The sequence below is a fragment of the Tachyglossus aculeatus genome, chromosome 22 (assembly GCF_015852505.1).
Source record: "Tachyglossus aculeatus isolate mTacAcu1 chromosome 22, mTacAcu1.pri, whole genome shotgun sequence".
NCBI classification, from domain to species: domain Eukaryota; kingdom Metazoa; phylum Chordata; class Mammalia; order Monotremata; family Tachyglossidae; genus Tachyglossus; species Tachyglossus aculeatus.
The window spans coordinates 37,795,640-37,818,418 of NC_052087.1; the positions used below are offsets into that span (position 1 = coordinate 37,795,640).

Genomic DNA, 22,779 nt, shown 5'->3' on the forward strand with positions numbered 1-22,779 from the left:
TCAAGGCCCTGCTGAGAGCTCACCCCCTCCAGGAGGCCTTCCCAGACTGAGCCCCTTCCTTCCTCTCCCCCTCATCCCCCTCTCCATCCCCCCATCTTACCTCCTTCCCTTCCCCACAGCACCTGTATATATGTTTGTACATATTTATTACTCTATTTATTTATTTATTTATTTTACTTGTACATATCTATTTATTTTATTTTGTTAGTATGTTTGGTTTTGTTCTCTGTCTCCCCCTTCTAGACTGTGAGCCCACTATTGGGTAGGGACTGTCTCTAGATGTTGCCAACTTGTACTTCCCAAGCGCTTAGTACAGTGCTCTGCACACAGTAGGCGCTCAATAAATACGATTGATTGATTGTCTCCCCCTTTTAGACTGTGAGCCCACTGTTGGATAGGGACTGTCTCTAGATGTTGCCAACTTGGACTTCCCAAGCGCTTAGTACAGTGCTCTGCACACAGTAAGCGCTCAATAAATACGATTGATTGATTGATTGATTGATTGAATGAATGAATGAATAAACAGCGCGCGTCATCACACCTGGGAGCCCTCCCCCACCTCCCTCCGCCTTCTCATTCTGCTCCTCTGCCCGGCAGCAGCTAACGTCACTCCTACCCGCGGCAGCCATTGGTCCGCTCGAATCGCCACCCGCCGTTGCAATTGGGCACCTTCGGCCCCTCCCTTCCCTAGATTTTTTCCGATTGGTGGAGTTCCTGAGGGGGGCTTTTCTCGGATTGGTGGGCGGAAGAGGCCCCGCGATTGGTCCGTTGGGGGAAACGCCGCCGGGCTCGGGCTCTGATTGGACCGCGCGGAGGCGCCCGCGCCGCCATTTTGACTCCGGGCTGCCAGGTAACCTCCAACCTTGCCTCCAAAAAAAAAAAAACCACCTGATGGGCGGTGGGACCCGGATGGAGCCAGTCAATCGTGTCAGGCCTAGTTGTTCTCCTCCCTCTGTGACTCAGTTTCTCTCCTCCTCCCTCCCTGCCCCCACTTTTGGATGAGGCGCCTCCTGCTTCTGGGTATGGTCTGTCGGGATGGTGGGGAAGGGGTGACAACTTCCCAGACGCCCCCGCGGCTTGGGGAGTTGGCCATTGTGGGGAGGGACAGGAAGGCCGGCCTCAGGAAAAAAAAGGGGAAACTGAGGCCTGGGGTTGAAAAGGGGCCGAGCTCAGGCCTCAGACCAACCCAGGTTTTGTCCCTAGAACTGTACACCCCCACTCCAACCCTGAAAATGATGTCTACAGCTCTAATTCCATTTTTTTTTGGTGGTATTGACACCTGTCTACTCACTATTATTATCCTATTGATCTTATTAATCAATTTAATAGTAATAATGGCATTTGTTAAGCGCTTACAAGGTGCAAAGCACTGTTCTAAGCGTTGGGGAGGCATGGTTCAGTGGAAACGATGATGATGGCATTTATTAAGCACTTACTATGTGCAAAGCACTGTTCTAAGCGCTGGGGAGGCATGGCTCAGTGGAAACGATGAGGATGGCATTGATTAAGCGCTTACTATGTGCCAAGCACTGTTCTAAGCGCTGAGGAAGTTTCAAGGTGATCAGGTGGTCCCACGGGGGGGCTCGCAGTCTTAATCCCCATTTGACAGATGAGGGAAGTGAAGCACAGAGAAGTGAAGTGACTTGCCCAAAGTCACACAGCTGACAATTGGAAAGAGCCCCGACTTTGGAGTCAGAGGTCATGGGTTCGAATCCTGGCTCCACCACGTGTTTGTTGGGTGACCCTGGGCAAGTCACTTGACTTCTCTGAGCCTCAGTTGCCTCATCTGTAAAATGGGAATGAAAACTGTGAGCTCCAGGTGGGACAAACTGATCACCTTGTATCCCCCCCAGCGCTTAGAACAGTGCTTTGCACTTAGTAAGCGCTTAACAAATGCCATCGTTATTTATTACAAGGTGATCAGGTTGTCCCATGGGGGGGCTTACAGTCTTCATCCCCATTTGACAGATGAAGTAACTGAGGCACAGAGAAGTTAAGTGAGACTGTGAGCCCACTGTTGGGTAGGGACCGTCTCTCTATGTTGCCAACTTGTACTTCCCAAGCGCTTAGTACAGTGCTCTGCACACAGTAAGCGCTCAATAAATTGACTGATTGATTGGCCCAAAGTCACACAGCTGACAATTGAGCGAGCCGGGATTCAAACCCATGACCTCCGACTCCAAAGCCCGGGCTCTTTCCACCGAGCCACGCTGCTTCTCTTATTTTGTTCTGTTTAATGATGGCATTTATTAAGCGCTTACTATCCAGGCCAAATGGCCTATTCCCCAAGAGGGCTAACTGACTTTAAGCTCGTCGTGGGCAGGGACTGTGTCTGTTAATTGTTGTATTGAATAATAATAATAATACTGACGGCATTTGTTAAGCGCTTACTATGTGTGAAGTGCTGTTCTAAGCGCTGGGGAGGTTACAAGGTGATCAGGTTGTCCCATGGGGGGCTCACGGTCTTCATCCCCATTTGACAGATGAAGTAACTGAGGCACCTTCCTTCCTCTCCCCCTCATCCCCCTCTCCATCCCCCCCATCTTACCTCCTTCCCTTCCCCACAGCACCTGTATATATGTATATATGTTTGTACATATTGATTACTCTATTTATTTATTTATTTTACTTGTACATATCTATTCTTATTTATTTTATTTTGTTAGTATGTTTGGTTTTGTTCTCTGTCTCCCCCTTTTAAACTGTGAGCCCACTGTTGGGTAGGGACTGTCTCTATATGTTGCCAATTTGTACTTCCCAAGCGCTTAGTACAGTGCTCTGCACATAGTAAGCACTCAATAAATACGATTGATGATGATGATGATGATTAAGTGACTCGCCCCAAGTCCCACAGCTGACAGTTGGCAGAGCCCGGGATTCAAACCCATGACCTCCGACTCCAAAGCCCGGGCTCTTTCCACTGAGCCACGCTGCTTCTCTTGTTTTGTTTTTGTTTAATGATGGCATTTATTAAGCGCTTACTAGCCAGGCCAACTGGCCCATTCCCCAAGAGGGCTAACTGACTTTAAGCTCATCGTGGGCAGGGACTGTGTCTGTTAATTGTTGTATTGAATAATAATAATAATATTGATGGCATTTGTTAAGCGCTTACTATGTGTGAAGCGCTGTTCTAAGCGCTGGGGAGGTTACAAGGTGATCAGGTTGGCCCACGGGGGGCTCACAGTCTTCATCCCCATTTGACAGATGAAGTAGCTGAGGCACCTTCCTTCCTCTCCCCCTCGTCCCCCTCTCCATCCCCCCATCTTACCTCCTTCCCTTCCCCACAGCACCTGTATATATGCATATATGTTTGTACATATTGATTACTCTATTTATTTATTTATTTTACTTGTACATATCTATTCTTATTTATTTTATTTTGTTAGTATGTTTGGTTTTGTTCTCTGTCTCCCCCTTTTAAACTGTGAGCCCACTGTTGGGTAGGGACTGTCTCTATATGTTGCCAATTTGTACTTCCCAAGCGCTTAGTACAGTGCTCTGCACATAGTAAGCGCTCAATAAATATGATTGATGATGATGATTAAGTGACTCGCCCAAAGTTCCACAGCTGACAATTGGCAGAGCCGGGATTCAAACCCATGACCTCCGACTCCAAAGCCCGGGCTCTTTCCACTGAGCCACACTGCTTCTCTTGTTTTGTTCTGTTAAATGATGGCATTTATTAACTATCCAGGCCAAATGGCCGATTCCCCAAGAGGGCTAACTGACTTTAAGCTTGTCGTGGGCAGGGACTGTGTCTGTTAATTGTTGTATTGAATAATAATAGTAATATTGATGGCATTTGTTAAGCGCTTACTATGTGCAAAGCGCTGTTCTAAGCGCTGGGGAGGTTACAAGGTGATCAGGTTGTCCCACGGGGGGCTCACAGTCTTCATCCCCATTTGACAGATGAAGTAACTGAGGCACAGAGAAATGAAGTGACTCGCCCAAAGTCCCACAGCTGACAAGTGGCAGAGCCAGGATTCAAACCCATGACCTCCGACTCCAAAGCCCGGGCTCTTTCCACCGAGCCACGCTGCTTCTCTTGTTTTGTTCTGTTTAATGACGGCATTTATTAAGCGCTTACCATCTGGGCCAAATGGCCCATTCCCCAAGAGGGCTAACTGACTTTAAGCTCATCGTGGGCAGGGACTGTGTCCGTTAATTGTTGTATTGAATAATAATAATAATACTGATGGCATTTGTTAAGCGCTTACTATGTGCGAAGCGCTGTTCTAAGCGCTGGGGAGGATACAAGGTGATCAGATTGTCCCACATGGGCCTCAATCGGCGACAGATAGAGAACTTCCCCCAGCACTGTTGTCTGTCTCCCCCTTCTAGACTGTGAGCCCGTTGGTGGGTAGGGACCGTCTCTATCTGTCGCCGATTTGTAATAATAATAATAATAATTTTGGTATTTGTTAAGCGCTTACTATGTGCCAAGCACCGTTCTAAGCGCTGGGGAAAATACAAGGTAACCAGGTTGTCCCACGCGGGGCTCACGGTCTTCATCCCCGTTTTCCAGCTGAGGGAACTGAGGCCCAGAGAAGCGAAGCGACTTGCCCAAAGTCACACAACTGACAAGTGGTGGAGCCGGGATTCGAACCCCTGACCTCCGACTCCCAAGCCCGGGCTCTTTCCACTGAGCCACGCTGCTTCTCTCATAAATAGAGGAATAAATACGTACATACATAGGTGCTGTGAAATAGAGTAATAAATACGTAGAGACATATCTACAGGTGCTGTGGGGAGGGGAAGGAGGTATCCACCCTCAGCGCTTAGAACAGTGCTTCGCACATAGTAAGCGCTTAACAAATGCCATCATCATCATCATTATTATTATTATTATTATTATTATTTTTAAAGCGAGAAGAGCTGCAGGAAGGGGAAGATGAACCTGCAGAAACCACCACACTGGGCAGAGGAGAAGCAGCTTGACAATTCCGCTAGAACAGTGCTTCGCACATAGTAAGCGCTTAGCAAATGCCATCATCATCATTATTATTATTATTATTTTTAAAGCGAGAAGAGCTGCAGGCAGGGGAAGATGAACCCGCAGAAACCACCACACTGGGCAGAGGAGAAGCAGCTTGACAATTCCGCTACAACAGTGCTTCGCACATAGTAAGCGCTAAACAAATGCCATCATCATCATCATTATTATTATTATTTTTAAAGCGAGAAGAGCTGCAGGAAGGGGAAGATGAACCCGCAGAAACCACCACACTGGGCAGAGGAGAAGCAGCTTGACAATTCCGCTACAACAGTGCTTGGCACATAGTAAGCGCTTAACAAATGCCATCATCATCATTATTATTATTATTATTATTATTTTTAAAGCGAGAAGAGCTGCAGGAAGGGGAAGATGAACCCGCAGAAACCACCACACTGGGCAGAGGAGAAGCAGCTTGACAGTTCCCTGGCCCAAAGGGGACTGCTTTTTCCCCAATGCCATCATCATCATCATCATCATTATTATTATTGTTATTTTTAAAGCGAGAAGAGCTGCAGGAAGGGGAAGATGAACCCGCAGAAACCACCACACTGCGCAGAGGAGAAGTAGCTTGACAGTTCCCTGGCTCAAAGGGGACTGCTTTTTCCCCAATGCCATCATCATCATCATCATCATTATTATTATTGTTATTTTTAAAGCGAGAAGAGCTGCAGGAAGGGGAAGATGAACCCGCAGAAACCACCACACTGGGCAGAGGAGAAGCAGCTTGACAGTTCCCTGGCCCAAAGGGGACTGCTTTTTCCCCAAATGCCATCATCATCATCATCATTATTATTATTATTATTTTTAAAGTGTGAAGAGCTGCAGGAAGGGGAAGATGAACCCGCAGAAACCACCACGCTGGGCAGAGGAGAAGCAGCTTGACAATTCCGCTAGAACAGTGCTTCGCACATAGTAAGCGCTTAACAAATGCCATCATCATCATCATTATTATTTTTAAAGCGAGAAGAGCTGCAGGAAGGGGAAGATGAACCCGCAGAAACCACCACACTGGGCAGAGGAGAAGCAGCTTGACAATTCCGCTACAACAGTGCTTGGCACATAGTAAGCGCTTAACAAATGCCATCATCATCATTATTATTATTATTATTATTATTTTTAAAGCGAGAAGAGCTGCAGGAAGGGGAAGATGAACCCGCAGAAACCACCACACTGGGCAGAGGAGAAGCAGCTTGACAGTTCCCTGGCCCAAAGGGGACTGCTTTTTCCCCAGATGCCATCATCATCATCATCGTTATTATTATTGTTATTTTTAAAGCGAGAAGAGCTGCAGGCAGGGGAAGATGAACCCGCAGAAACCACCACACTGCGCAGAGGGGAAGCAGCTTGACAGTTCCCTGGCTCAAAGGGGACTGCTTTTTCCCCAAATGCCATCATCATCATCATCATCATCATTATTATTATTGTTATTTTTAAAGCGAGAAGAGCTGCAGGAAGGGGAAGATGAACCCGCAGAAACCACCACACTGGGCAGAGGAGAAGCAGCTTGACAGTTCCCTGGCCCAAAGGGGACTGCTTTTTCCCCAAATGCCATCATCATCATCATCATTATTATTATTATTATTTTTAAAGTGTGAAGAGCTGCAGGAAGGGGAAGATGAACCCGCAGAAACCACCACGCTGGGCAGAGGAGAAGCAGCTTGACAATTCCGCTAGAACAGTGCTTCGCACATAGTAAGCGCTTAACAAATGCCATCATCATCATCATCATCATTATTATTTTTAAAGCGAGAAGAGCTGCAGGCAGGGGAAGATGAACCCGCAGAAACCACCACGCTGGGCAGAGGAGAAGCAGCTTGACAGTTCCGCTAGAACAGTGCTTCGCACATAGTAAGCGCTTAACAAATGCCATCATCGTCATTATTATTATTATTATTATTTTGAAAGCGAGAAGAGCTGCAGGAAGGGGAAGATGAACCCGCAGAAGCCACCACACCGGGCAGAGGAGAAGCAGCTCGACAGTTCCCTGGCCCAAAGGGGACTGCTTTCTCCCCCCGTCCCTCGGGTGCAGCTGACTTGACTTCCCCGACTCTCTCCCGTTTCCGCAGGGTGCCCGGGACGTCCGAAGCGCCATGGAGAGGCGGCTGCGGGACGCCCAGCAGTACAAGGAGGAGGGCAACAGGCGCTATCGGGAACAACGGTACCGCGACGCCGTGAGCCGCTACCACCGGGCCCTCCTGCAGCTGCGCGGCCTTGACCCCAGCCTGCCGTCCCCCATCCCGTCTCTGGGACCCCAGGGTCCCCTGCCCACTCCCGACCAGGAAAAGATCCTGCGGGCCACCCAGACGGACTGCTACAACAATCTGGCCGGTAAGGAAAGCTTCCCGAGGAGGCCGCAGGCTCCTCGAGGGCGGGGGCCGTCCTGTGCCATAGGGCGGTCGTACTGAGTGAGCGCTGGCCATGGATGGAGCACTGTTCCAAATGATGATCATGATGATGATGATGATGATGACGGCATTTATTAAGCGCTTACGATGTGCCACTGAACAGTAATAATAATGATGATGATGGCATTTAGTAAGCGCTTACGATGTGCCACTAAATACTTAATAATGGTGATGGTGATGGCATTTATTAAGCGCTTACGATGTGCCACTAAATACTTAATAATAATAATGATGATGATGGCATTTATTAAGCGCTTACGATGTGCCACTAAATACTTAATAATAATGATGATGATGATGGCATTTATTAAGCGCTTACGATGTGCCACTAAATAATAATGATGATGATGATGATGGCATTTATTAAGCACTTACTGTGTGCCACTAAATAATAATAATAATAACGATGATGATGGCATTTATTAAGCACTTACTATGTGCCACTAAATAATAATAATAATGGTGATGATGGCATTTAGTAAGCGCTTACGATGTGCCACTAAATCCTTAATAATAATAATGATGGTGATGGCATTTATTAAGCGCTTACGGTGTGCCACTGAACAGTAATAATGATGATGATGATGGCATTTAGTAAGCGCTTACGATGTGCCACTAAATACTTAATAATGATGATGGTGATGGCATTTATTAAGCGCTTACGATGTGCCACTAAATACTTAATAATAATGATGATGGTGATGGCATTTATTAAGCGCTTACGATGTGCCACTAAATACTTAATAATAATAATGATGATGATGGCATTTATTAAGCGCTTACGATGTGCCACTAAATACTTAATAATAATGATGATGATGATGGCATTTATTAAGCGCTTACGATGTGCCACTAAATAATGATGATGATGATGATGATGGCATTTATTAAGCACTTACTGTGTGCCACTAAATAATAATAATAATAACGATGATGATGGCATTTATTAAGCACTTACTATGTGCCACTAAATAATAATGATAATGGTGATGATGGCATTTAGTAAGCGCTTACGATGTGCCACTAAATCCTTAATAATAATAATGATGGTGATGGCATTTATTAAGCGCTTACAGTGTGCCACTAAATAATAATAATGATGATGATGATGGCATTTATTAAGCGCTTAGGATATGGCACTAAATACTTAATAATAATGATGATGATGGCATTTATTAAGCGCTTACGATGTGCCACTAAATACTTAATAATAATGATGATGGTGATGGCATTTATTAAGCGCTTACAATGTGCCGCTAAATACTTAATAATAATAATGATGATGATGGCATTTATTAAGCGCTTACAATGTGCCACTAAATACTTAATAATAATGATGATGATGATGGCATTTATTAAGCGCTTACGATGTGCCACTAAATAATAATGATGATGATGATGATGGCATTTATTAAGCACTTACTGTGTGCCACTAAATAATAATAATAATAACGATGATGATGGCATTTATTAAGCACTTACTATGTGCCACTAAATAATAATAATAATGGTGATGATGGCATTTAGTAAGCGCTTACGATGTGCCACTAAATCCTTAATAATAATAATGATGGTGATGGCATTTATTAAGCGCTTACAGTGTGCCACTAAATAATAATAATGATGATGATGATGGCATTTATTAAGCGCTTAGGATATGGCACTAAATACTTAATAATAATAATGATGATGATGGCATTTATTAAGCGCTTACGATGTGCCACTAAATACTTAATAATAATGATGATGATGATGGCTTTTATTAAGCGCTTACAATGTGCCACTAAATACTTAATAATAATAATAATGATGGTGATGGCATTTATTAAGCGCTTACAATGTGCCACTAAATACTTAATAATAATGATGATGATGATGGCATTTATTAAGCGCTTACGATGTGCCACTAAATAATAATGATGATGATGATGATGGCATTTATTAAGCACTTACTGTGTGCCACTAAATAATAATAATAATAACGATGATGATGGCATTTATTAAGCACTTACTATGTGCCACTAAATAATAATAATAATGGTGATGATGGCATTTAGTAAGCGCTTACGATGTGCCACTAAATCCTTAATAATAATAATGATGGTGATGGCATTTATTAAGCGCTTACAGTGTGCCACTAAATAATAATAATGATGATGATGATGGCATTTATTAAGCGCTTAGGATATGGCACTAAATACTTAATAATAATAATGATGATGATGGCATTTATTAAGCGCTTACGATGTGCCACTAAATACTTAATAATAATGATGATGATGATGGCTTTTGTTAAGCGCTTACAATGTGCCACTAAATACTTAATAATAATAATGATGGTGATGGCATTTATTAAGCGCTTACGATGTGCCACTAAATACTTAATAATAATGATGATGGTGATGGCATTTATTAAGCACTTACGATGTGCCACTAAATAATAATAATGATGATGATGATGGCATTTATTAAGCACTTACGATGTGCCACTAAATAATAATAATAATGATGATGATGGCATTTATTAAGCGCTTACGATGTGCCACTAAATGCTTAATAATAATGATGATGATGATGGCATTTATTAAGCGCTTACGATGAGCCACTAAATACTTAATCATCATCATCATCAATCGTATTTATTGAGCGCTTACTGTGTGCAGAGCACTGGACTAAGCGCTTGGGAAGTCCAAATTGGCAACATATAGAGACGTCCCTACCCAACAGTGGGCTCAATAATAATGATGATGATGGCATTTATTAAGCGCTTATGATGTGCCACTAAATAATAATAATAATAATGATGATGGCATTTATTAAGTGCTTATGATGTGCCACTAAATACTTAATAATAATAATGATGGTGATGGCATTTATTAAGCGCTTACGATGTGCCACTAAATACTTAATAATAATAATGATGATGATGGCATTTATTAAGCGCTTACAATGTGCCACTAAATACTTGATAATAATAATGATGATGATGATGATGGCATTTATTAAGCGCTTACGATGTGCCACTGAATACTTAATAATAATAATGATGATGATGGCATTTATTAAGCACTTACAATGTGCCACTAAATACTTAATAATAATAATGATGATGATGGCATTTATTAAGAGCTTACGATGTGACACTAAATACTTAATCATCATCATCATCAGTCGTATTTATTGAGCGCTTACTGTGTGCAGAGCACTGGACTAAGCGCTTGGGAAGTACAAATTGGCAACATATAGAGACAGTCCCTACCCAACAGTGGGCTCAATAATAATGATGATGATGGCATTTATTAAGCGCTTACGATGTGCCACTAAACAATAATAATAATGATGATGATGGCATTTAGTAAGCGCTTACGATGTGCCACTAAATACTTAATAATAATAATGATGACAATGGAATTTATTAAGCGCTTATGATGTGCCACTAAATAATAATAACAATGATGATGGTGGCATTTATTAAGCGCTTATGATGTGCCACTAAATAATAATACTAATGATGATGATGGCATTTATTAAGCGCTTATGATGTGCCACTAAATAATAATAATAATAATGATGATGATGGCATTTATTAAGCGCTTACTATGTGCCACTAAATACTTAATAATAATAATGATGATGGCATTTATTAAGCGCTTACTATGTGCCACTAAATACTTAATAATAATGATGATGATGATGATGGCATTTATTAAGCGCTTACTATGTGCCACTGAATACTTAATAATAATGATAATGATGATGATGGCATTTATTAAGCGCTTACTATGTGCCACTGAATACTTAATAATGATGATGATGGCATTTATTAAGCGCTTACTTTGTGCCACTAAATACTTAATAATAATGATGATGATGATGATGGCATTTATTAAGCGCTTACGATGTGCCACTAAATAATAATAATGATGATGATGATGGCATTTATTAAGCGCGTACGATGTGCCACTAAATACTTAATAATAATGATGATGATGGCATTTATTAAGCGCTTACAATGTGCCACTAAATACTTAATAATAATGATGATGATGGCATTTATTAAGCACTTACTATGTGCCACTAAATACTTAATAATAATGATGATGATGATGGCATTTATTAAGCACTTACGATGTGCCACTAAATACTTAATAATAATAATGGTGGTGATGGCATTAAGCGCTTAACGATGTGCCACTAAATACTTAATAATAATGATGATGATGATGGCATTTATTAAGCACTTACGATGTGCCACTAAATACTTAATAATAATAATGGTGGTGATGGCATTAAGCGCTTAACGATGTGCCACTAAATACTTAATAATAATAATGATGATGATGGCATTTATTAAGCGCTTACGATGCACCACTAAATACTTAATAATAATGATGATGATGATGGCATTTACTTAGTGCATACCATGTGCCACTAAATACTTAATAATAATAATGATGATGGCATTTATTAAGCACTGGGGAGGTTACAAGGCGATCGGGCTGGCCCACGGTTTTAATCCCCATTTTCCAGATGAGGTCACTGGGGCCCAGAGAATCAATCAATCGTATTTACTGAGCGCTTATTGTGTGCAGAGCACTGGACTAAGCGCTTGGGAAGTCCAAGTTGGCCACATAGAAAGACAGTCCCTACCCAACACAGTCTCAGGTTGTCCCACATGGGGCTCCCGCTCTTCATCCCCATTTGACAGATGAGGGCACTGAGGCCCAGAGAATCAATCAATCAATCAGTCGTCTTGATTGAACGCTTACTGTGTGCGGAGCACTGGATTAAGCGCTTGGGAAGTCCAGGTTGGCAACCTATAGAGACGGTCCCTACCCAACAGTGGGCTCACAGTCTAGACAATGGGCTCAATCGTATTCATTCATTCATTCCTTCAATCACATTTATTGAGCGCTTACTGTGTGCAGAGCACTGGACTAAGCGCTTGGGAAGTCCAAGTTGGCAACATAGAGAGACGGTCCCTACCCAACAGTGGGCTCCCAGTCTAGACAGTGGGCTCAATCGTATTCATTCATTCATTCATTCATTCAATCATATTGATTGAGCGCTTACTGTGTGCAGAGCACTGGACTAAGCGCTTGGGAAGTCCCAAGTTGGCAACATATAGAGACGGTCCCTACCCAACAGTGGGCTCACAATCTAGACAGTGGGCTCAATCGTATTCATTCATTCATTCATTCATTCAATCATATTGATTGAGCGCTTACTGTGTGCAGAGCACTGGACTAAGCGCTTGGGAAGTCCCAAGTTGGCCACATATAGAGACGGTCCCTACCCAACACAGTCTCAGGTTGTCCCACGTGGGGCTCCCGCTCTTCATCCCCATTTGACAGATGAGGGCACTGAGGCCCAGAGAATCAATCAATCAATCGATCGTCTTGATTGAGCGCTTACTGTGTGCGGAGCACTGGACTAAGCGCTTGGGAAGTCCAAGTTGGCAACATCTAGGGACGGTCCCGACCTAACAGTGGGAAGTGAAGTGACGGAGGGGGCTCCGTCCGGGAAGGAAGACGGAGCGCCTCATCGGAAGAATCCAATTATGGTTGTACATATTTATTACTCTATTTTACTTGTCCATATCTATCCTATTTATTTTATTTTGTTAGTATGTTTGGTTTTGTTGTCCGTCTCCCCCTTTTAGACTGTGAGCCCACTGGTGGGTAGGGCCCGTCGCTAGATGTTGCCAGCTTGTCCTTCCCAAGCGCTTAGTCCAGTGCTCTGCCCATAGTAAGCGCTCAATCAATACGATTGATGATGATGATGATGATGATGATGATGATGATGATGAATCCCCGCCTCCTCCTCGTCTCCCGCAGCCTGCCTTCTGCGGATGGAGCCGGTCAACTACGAGCGGGTGAGAGAGTACAGCCGCAAAGTTTTGGAGCGGCAGCCCGGCAACCCCAAGGCCCTGTACCGGGCCGGCGTGGCCTCCTTCCACCTCCAGGACTACGACCAGGCTCGCCGCTACCTCCGGGCCGCCACGGACCAACGGCCGAAAGGTCAGGGGGAAGAAACACCCCCCGGGGCTGGGGGGGAGACCCCCCGGGAGAGGAGGAGTGGGGTCCTTCAAGCTGCCTCCAGACTGTAAGCTCGTTGTGGGCGGGGAATGCGTCTATCAATCAATCAATCAATCAATCAATCAATCGTATTTATTGAGCGCTTACTATGTGCAGAGCACTGGACTAAGCGCTTGGGAAGTCCAAATTGGCAACACATAGAGACAGTCCCTACCCGACAGTGGGCTCACGGTCTAAAAGGGGGAGATGGAGAACAGAACCAAACATACCAACAAAATAAAATAAGTAGGATAGAAATGTACAAGTAAAATAAATAAATAAATAGAGTAATAAATCTGTACAAACATATATCCATATATACAGGTGCTGTGGGGAAGGGAAGGAGGTAAGATGGGGGGATGGAGAGGGGAACGAGGGGGAGAGGAGGGAAGGGGCTGAGTGTGGGAAGGCCTCCTGGAGGAGGTGAGCTCTCAGCAGGGCCTTGAAGGGAGGAAGAGAGCGAGCTTGGCGGATGGGCAGAGGGAGGCCATTCCGGGACCGGGGGAGGACGTGGGCCGGGGGTCGACGGCGGGACGGGCGAGAACGAGGGACGGTGAGGAGATTAGCGGTGGAGGAGCGGAGGGTGCGGGTGTCTATGGATGGCTTTCTTGCACTCTTCCGAGCGCTTAGACTGTAAGCTCGTTGTGGGCAGGGAGTGCGTCTATGGATGGCTTTCTTGCACTCTTCCGAGCGCTTAGTACAGTGCCGTGCACACGGGAAGCACGCAATAGGTACGGTTCAGATACAGCGCTCTGCACATAGTAAGCGCTCAATAAATACGATTGATTGATCGATTGATTCGACTGTGGAATGTGTCTATGAATTGTTCCCCTGCACTCTGCCAAGCGCTTAGTACAGTGCTGTGCACCCAGGAAGCACGCAGTAGGTACTATTGAATGGCTGTGGAATGGGTCTATGTATCATCATCATCAGTCGTATTTATGGAGCGCTGACTACGTGCAGAGCACTGGACTAAGCGCTTGGGAAGGACAAATTGGCAACATCTAGAGACGGTCCCTACCCACCAGTGGGCTCCCAGTCTAAAAGGGGGAGACGGAGAACAAAACCAAACATACTAACAAAATAAAATAAATAGAATAGATAGGTACAAATAAATTAAATAAATAAATAAATAGAATAAAAAAATATGTACAAACATATATACATAGATACAGGTGCTGTGGGGAAGGGAGGGAGGTAAGATGGGGGGATGGAGAGGGGGGCGAGGGGGAGAGGAAGGAAGGGGCTCAGTCTGGGAAGGCCTCCTGGAGGAGGTTCTCTTGCACTCTTCCAAGTGCTTAGTACAGTGCCCTGCACACAGGAAGTACTCAGTAGGTACGATTGCCTATGGAATGTGTCTGTGTATGGTTTTCTTGCACACTTCCAAGCGCTTAGTACAGTACCATGCACACGGGAAGCCCGCCATAGGTATGATTGAATGACTGTGGAATGTGTCTATGTATTGTTGTCTTGCACTCTTCCAAGCGCTTAGTACAGTGCCGTGCACACGGGAAGCACGCAGTAGGTACGATTGAATGACTGTGGAATGTGTCTATGTATTGTTCTCTTGCACTCTTCCAAGCGCTTAGTACAGTGCCGTGCACACGGGAAGCACGCAGTAGGTACGATTGAATGACTATGGAATGTGTCTATGTATTGTTCTCTTGCACTCTTCCAAGCGTTTAGTACAGTGCCCTGCACACAGGAAGCACGCCATAGGTATGATTGAATGACTATGGGATGTGTCTTTGTATTGTTCTCTTGCACTCTTCCAAGTGCTTAGTACAGTGCCGTGCACACAGGAAGCACGCAGTAGGTACTATTGAATGACTGCGGAATGTGTCTATGTATTGTTCTCTTGCACTCTTCCAAGTGCCTAGTACAATGCTGTGCACACGGGAAGCACGCAATAGGTACGATTGAATGACTGTGGAATGTGTCTATGTATGGTTCTGTTGCACTCTTCCAAGCGCTTAGTACAGTGCCCTGCACACCAGAAGTACTCAGTAGGTATGATTGCCTATGGAATGTGTCTGTGTATGGTTTTCTTGCACTCTTCCAAGCGCTTAGTACAGTACCATGCACACGGGAAGCACGCCATAGGTACGATTGAATGACTGTGGAATGTGTCTATGTATTGTTCTCTTGCACTCTTCCAAGCGCCTAGTACAGAGCCCTGCACACAGGAAGCACTCAGTAGGTATGATTGACTATGGAATGTGTCTGTGTATGGTTTTCTTGCACTCTTCCAGGCGCTTAGTACAGTGCCCTGCACACGGGAAGCACGCAGTAGGTATGATTGAATGACTATGGGATGTGTCTTTGTATTGTTCTCTTGCACTCTTCCAAGAGCCTAGTACAGTGCCCTGCACACAGGAAGCACTCAGTAGGTATGATTGACTATGGAATGTGTCTATGTATGGTTTTCTTGCACTCTTCCAAGCGCTTAGTACAGTGCCCTGCACACGGGAAGCACTCAGTAGCTACGATTGACTATGGAATGTGTCTATGTATGGTTTTTTTGCACTCTTCCAAGTGCCTAGTACAGTGCCGTGCACACAGGAAGCACGCAGTAGGTACGATTGAATGACTATGGGATGTGTCTTTGTATTGTTCTCTTGCACTCTTCCAAGCGCCTAGTACAGTGCTGTGCACACGGGAAGCACACAATAGGTACGATTGAATGACTGTGGAATGTGTCTATGTATTGTTCTCTTGCACTCTTCCAAGCGCCCAGTACAGTGCCGTGCACATGGAAAGCACGCAGTAGGTACTATTGAATGACTGTGGAATGTGTCTATGTATTGTTCTCTTGCACTCTTCCAAGCGCCTAGTACAGTGCCCTGCACACGGGAAGCACGCAGTAGGTACTATTGAATGACTGTGGAATGTGTCTATGTATTGTTCTCTTGCACTCTTCCAAGCGCCTAGTACAGTGCCCTGCACACGGGAAGCACGCAGTAGGTACGATCGAATGACTATGGAATGTGTCTATGTATTGTTCTCCTGCACTCTTCCAAGCGCTTAGTACAGTGCCCTGCACACAGGAAGCACGCAATAGGTACGATTGAATGACTATGGAATGTGTCTATGTATTGTTCTCCTGCACTCTTCCAAGCGCTTAGTACAGTGCCCTGCACACAGGAAGCACGCAATAGGTACGATTGAATGACTGTGGAATGTGTCTATGTATTGTTCTCTTGCACTCTTCCAAGCGCCTAGTACAGTGCCCTGCACACGGGAAGCACACCATAGGTACGATCGAATGACTATGGAATGTGTCTATGTATTGTTCTCTTGCACTCTTCCCGTCTTAGTCCCCATTTCACAGATGAGGTCACTGAGGCACAGAGAAGTGAAGTGACTCGCCCAGAATGGACAAGTGGCAGAGCTGAGATTAGAACCCAGGTCTTTCTGACTCCCGGGCCGGTGATGTATCCATTGGAGTGTGGGTTCGAATCCCGGCTCCGCCACAGGTCCGCTGTGTGACCTTGGGCAAGTCACTTAACTTCTCCGAGCCTCAGTTACTGTACCAAGCACTGTACTGCTCTGCACATAGTAAGCGCTCAATAAATACGATTGATGATGATGTACTAAGCGCTTGAAAAGTCCAAGTTGGCAATATCTAGAGCCATTCCCTACCCACAGTCTAGAAGGGGGAGACAGAGAACAGAACATATCAACAAAATAAAATAAATAGAATAGATGTGTACAAGTGAAATAAATAAATAACAATCCCCATTTTACAGATGTGGTAACTGAGGCATAGAGAAGTTAAGTGGCGTGCCCAAAGTCACACAGCTGACAATTGGTGACTGTGAGCCCACTGTTGGGTAGGGACCGTCTCTAGATGTTGCCAACTTGTACTTCCCAGGCGCTTAGTACAGTGCTCTGCACACAGTAAGCGCTCAATAAATGCGAATGAATGAATGGATAAATAATTACGACTGTGAGCCCACTGTTGGGTAGGGACCGTCTCTAGATGTTGCCAACTTGTCCTTCCCAAGCGCTTAGTACAGTGCTCTGCACACAGTAAGCACTCAATCAATGCGAATGAATGGATAAATAATTACGACTGTGAGCCCACTGTTGGGTGGGGACCGTCTCCATATGTTGCCAACTTGGACTTCCCAAGCGCTTAGTACAGTGCTCTGCACACAGTAAGCGCTTAATCAATGTGATTGAATGAATGAATGGATAAATAATTACGACTGTGAGCCCACTGTTGGGTAGGGACCGTCTCTCTATGTTGCCAACTTGGACTTCCCAAGCGCTTAGTACAGTGCTCTGCACACAGTAAGCGCTCAATAAATACAATTGAATGAATGAATGGATAAATAATTACGACTGTGAGCCCACTGTTGGGTAGGGACCGTCTCTAGATGTTGCCAACTTGTCCTTCCCAAGCGCTCAGTACAGTGCTCTGCACACAGTAAGCGCTCAATCAATGGGATTGAATGAATGAACGGATAAATAATTACGACTGTGAGCCCACTGTTGGGTAGGGACCGTCTCTAGATGTTGCCAACTTGGACTTCCCAAGCGCTCAGTCCAGTGCTCTGCACACAGTAAGCGCTCAATCAATGCGATTGAATGAATGAATGGATAAATAATTACAACTGTGAGCCCACTGTTGGGTCGGGACCGTCTCTAGATGTTGCCAACTTGGACTTCCCAAGCGCTTAGTCCAGTGCTCTGCACACAGTAAGCGCTCAATCAATGCGATTGAATGAATGAATGGATAAATAATTACGACTGTGAGCCCACTGTTGGGTAGGGACCGTCTCTAGATGTTGCCAACTTGGACTTCCCAAGCGCTTAGTACAGTGCTCTGCACACAGTAAGCGCTTAATCAATGTGATTGAATGAATGAATGGGTAAATAATTACGACTGTGAGCCCACTGTTGGGTAGGGACCGTCTCTAGATGTTGCCAGCTTGGACTTCCCAAGCGCTTAGTTCAGTGCTCTGCACACAGTAAGCGCTCAATCAATGCGATTGAATGAATGAATGGATAAATAATTACGACTGTGAGCCCACTGTTGGGTAGGGACCGTCTCTAGATGTTGCCAACTTGGACTTCCCAAGCGCTTAGTCCAGTGCTCTGCACACAGTAAGCGCTCAATAAATATGATTGAATTGGTGGAGGCGGAATTTGAACCCATGACCTCTGACTCCAAAGCCCGGGCTCTTTCCACTGAGCCACGCTGCTTCTCTAAAAGGACATAAAAGTTAGGGGAGGGTCCCTCTTCTTACTTCCCTGCCTTCCTCGGCCTTGACTTTTTCTTACGGTGCTCGTTAAGCACTTACTACGCGTCTGGCAGTGTACTAAGCGCTAGGAGAGACACGACCTAATCAGGTTGGACACAGCCCGTGTCGCGTCAGGCGCTCACGGTCTTAATCCCCATTCTGCAGATGAGGTAGCTGAGGCCCAAGGCCCGGGAAGTGAAATGACTTAATAATACTTCAGCGCTTAGAACAGTGCTTTGCACATAGTAAGCGCTTAATAAATGCCATTATTAAAATAATAATGATAATGGCATTTATTAAGCGCTTACTATGTGCAAAGCACTGTTCTAAGCGCTGGGGGGGATGCAAGGTGATCAGGTTGTCCCACGGGGGGCTCACAGTCTTAATCCCCATTTTACAGATGAGGTAACTGAGGCTCGGAGAAGTGAAGTGACTTACCCAAGGTCACATAGTAGACATGTGGCGGAGCTGGGATTGGAACCCAGGTCCTTCTGACTGCCGGCCTGGGCTCTTTCCAGTAGGCCACTCTGCTTCTTAATAATAATAATAATAATAATAATAATAATAATAATGGCATTTATTAAGCGCTTACTATGTGCAAAGCACTGTTCTAAACGCTGGGGAGGTTACAAGGTGATCAGGTTGTCCCACGGGGGGCTCACAGTCTTCATCTCCATTTTCCCGACGAGGTCACTGAGGCCCAGAGAAGTGAAGTGACTTATAATAATAATGATAATAATGGCATTTATTAAGCGCTTACTATGTGCAGAGCACTGTTGTAAGCGCTGGGGAGATTACAGGGTGATCAGGTTGTCCCACGGGGGGCTCACAGTCTTCATCCCCATTTTACAGATGAGGTAACTGAGGCCCAGAGAAGTGAAGTGACTTCTAATAATAATGGCATTTATTAAGCGCTTACTATGTGCGGAGCACTGCTCTAAGCGCTGGGGAGGTTACATGGTAATCAGGTTGTCCCACAGGGGGCTCACAGTCTTCATCCCCATTTTACAGATGAGGTAGTGACTTCTAATAATAATAATAATAATAATAATAACGGCATTTATTAAGCGCTTACTATGTGCGGAGCACTGTTCTAAGCGCTGGGGAGATTACAAGGTGATGAGGTTGTCCCACTGGGGGCTCACAGTCTTCATTCCCATTTTACAGACGAGGTAACAGGCCCAGAGAAGTGAAGTGACTTATAATAATAATGGCATTTATTAAGTGCTTACTATGCGCAGAGCACTGTTCTAAGCGCTGGGGAGATTACAAGGTGATCAGGTTGTCCCACGGGGGGCTCACAGTCTTCATCCCCATTTTCCAGATGAGGTCACTGAGGCCCAGAGAGGTGACTTGCCCAAAGTCACCCAGCCGACAAGTGGCGGAGCGGGGATTTGAACCCACGACCTCTGCCTCCATAGCCCGGCCTCTTTCCACTGAGCCCCGCTGCTTCTCCGGAGCTCACACCCTGCTCGCCCAAAGTCACCCAGCTGACCAGTGGCGAAACCGGGATTTGAACCCATGACCTCTGACTCCCAAGCCCGGGGCGCTTTCCACTGAGCCCCGCTGCTTCCTGAAACCGAAACGCCTCCGCCCCAGTCCCATTCCGTGTCCTCTTTTCCAGATGCCAACGTCCGACGGTACCTCCAGCTGACGGAATCGGAGCTGAGCAGCTACTACAAGAAGGAGAAGAAGCTTTACTTGGGAATGTTCGGTTAGTCGGGAGGGCCACGGACATTTGGGAATGTTCGGTTAATCGAGAGGGCCGCGGACATTTGGGAATGTTCGGTTAATCGAGAGGGCCACAGACATTTGCTCCCCGCAATGCTGCGCTGGTTTCCGACATTTTTCCAACAGGGAATGTGAGTCTCCCTCCCACCTCCATCTCTCAACCTCCCTGATCTTTCATTTGGTTTCCATTTTCGGAACAAAATCCCTACTGTGGACACTGTCTGGTCTTCCTCCACCCCTTCACCTGTGTGTTTACAGAGCACTTGGTAGATATAAAACTCAATTTTTATTTTTTTTTTTGGTGGATAATCAGAAAATATCAGCAGGAGGGACTGAACTTGGAGCGAGCCACAGAGCACTTGGTAGATATAAAACTCAATTCTTTTTGGCGGGGATAGATAATCAGAAAATATCAGCATGAGGGACTGAACTTAGAGCGAGCCACAGAGCACTTGGTAGATATAAAACTCAATTTTTTTTTTGCGGGGATGGATAATCAGAAAATATCAGCAAGAGGGATTGAACTTTGAGCGAGCCACAGAGCATTTGGTAGATATAAAACTCAATTATTATTTTTTTTTTGGCGGGGATGGATAATCAGAAAATATCAGCAAGAGGGACTCAACTTTGAGCGAGCCACAGAGCATTTGGTAGATATAAAACTCAAATTTTTTTTTTTTTTTTTGGCGGGGGTGGATAATCAGAAAATATCAGCACGAGGGACTGAACTTTGAGCGAGCCACAGAGCACTTGGTAGATATAAAACTCAATTATTATTATTTTTTTTGGTGGGGGGTGGATAATCAGAAAATATTGGTAGATATAAAACTCAATCATTTTTTGTTTTTGGCGGGGATGGATAATCAGAAAATATCAGCACGAGGGACTGAACTTTGAGCGAGCCACAGAGCACTTGGTAGATATAAAACTCAATTATCAGCAAGAGGGACTGACCTTTGAGCAAGCCACAGAGCATTTGGTAGATATAAAACTCAATTATTATTATTTTTTTTGGTGGGGATGGATAATCAGAAAATATCAGCACGAGGGACTGAACTTTGAGTGAGCCACAGATCACTTGGTAGATATAAAATTCAATTATTTTTTTTTGGCGGGGATGGATAATCAGAAAATATCAGCAAGAGGGACTGAACTTTGAGCAAGCCACAGATCACTTGGTAGATATAAAATTCAATTATTTTTTTTTTGGCGGGGGTGGATAATCAGAAAATATCAGCAAGAGGGACTGAACTTTGAGCAAGCCACAGAGCATTTGGTAGATATAAAACTCAATTATTATTTTTTTTTTGGCGGGGATGGATAATCAGAAAATATCAGCAAGAGGGACTGAACTTCGAGCGAGCCACAGATCACTTGGTAGATATAAAGCTCAATTATTATTTTTTTGGCGGGGATGGATAATCAGAAAATATCAGCAACAGGGACTGAACTTTGAGCGAGCCCACAGAGCACTTGGTAGATATAAAATTCAATTCTTTTGGCGGGGGGTGGATAATAAGAAAATATTGGTAGATATAAAACTCAATCATTTTTTGTTTTTGGTGGGGATGGATAATCAGAAAATATCAGCAAGGGGGACTGAACTTTGAGCGAGCCACAGAGCACTTGGTAGATATAAAACTCAATTATTATTTTTTTTTGGTGGGGATGGATAATCAGAAAATATCAGCAAGAGGGACTGAACTTTGAGCGAGCCACAGAGCACTTGGTAGATATAAAACTCAATTATTTTTTTTTTGGCGGGGGGTGGATAATCAGAAAATATCAGCTAGAGAGACTGAACTTTGAGCGAGCCACAGAGCACTTGGTAGATATAAAGCAATTATTTTTTCTTTTTGGCGGGGGGTGGATAATCAGAAAATATTGGTAGATATAAAACTCAATCATTTTTTGTTTTTGGAGGGGATGGATAATCAGAAAATATCACCAAGAGGGACTCAACTTTGAGCGAGCCACAGACCATTTGGTAGATATAAAACTCAATTATTTTTTTTTTTTTTGGCGGGGGTGGTAATCAGAAAATATCAGCAAGAGGGACTGAACTTTGAGCGAGCCACAGATCACTTGGTAGATATAAAACTCAATTATTTTTTTTTTGGCGGGGGTGGATAATCAGAAAATATCAGCAAGAGGGACTGAACTTTGAGCGAGCCACAGAGCACTTGGTAGATATAAAGCAATTATTTTTTCTTTTTGGTGGGGGGTGGATAATCAGAAAATATTGGCAGATATAAAACTCAATCATTTTTTGTTTTTGGCGGGGATGGATAATCAGAAAATATCAGCAAGAGGGACTCAAC

General features: G+C 44.5%; 1 protein-coding gene across 5 annotated transcripts; it reads left to right on the forward strand.

Annotated features, from left to right (window-relative positions):
• The first annotated feature begins 817 nt into the window (after positions 1–817).
• On the forward strand, positions 818–22,315 carry TTC9C (tetratricopeptide repeat domain 9C). 5 transcript variants are annotated; one of them, XM_038764625.1, is made up of 5 exons: positions 818–850; positions 7,063–7,324; positions 13,239–13,421; positions 20,352–20,441; positions 20,772–22,315. In XM_038764625.1, the coding sequence occupies exons 2-5, from the start codon at positions 7,087–7,089 to the stop codon at positions 20,792–20,794; spliced, it is 534 nt and encodes a 177-aa protein (XP_038620553.1). In that variant the 5' UTR covers positions 818–850; positions 7,063–7,086; the 3' UTR covers positions 20,795–22,315. The 5 variants fall into 5 exon arrangements, with proteins under 5 accessions (XP_038620553.1, XP_038620550.1, XP_038620554.1 ...); XM_038764622.1 differs by lacking the exon at positions 818–850 and adding an exon at positions 932–1,020; XM_038764624.1 differs by lacking the exon at positions 818–850 and adding an exon at positions 4,793–4,800.
• Positions 22,316–22,779: the final 464 nt, after the last annotated feature.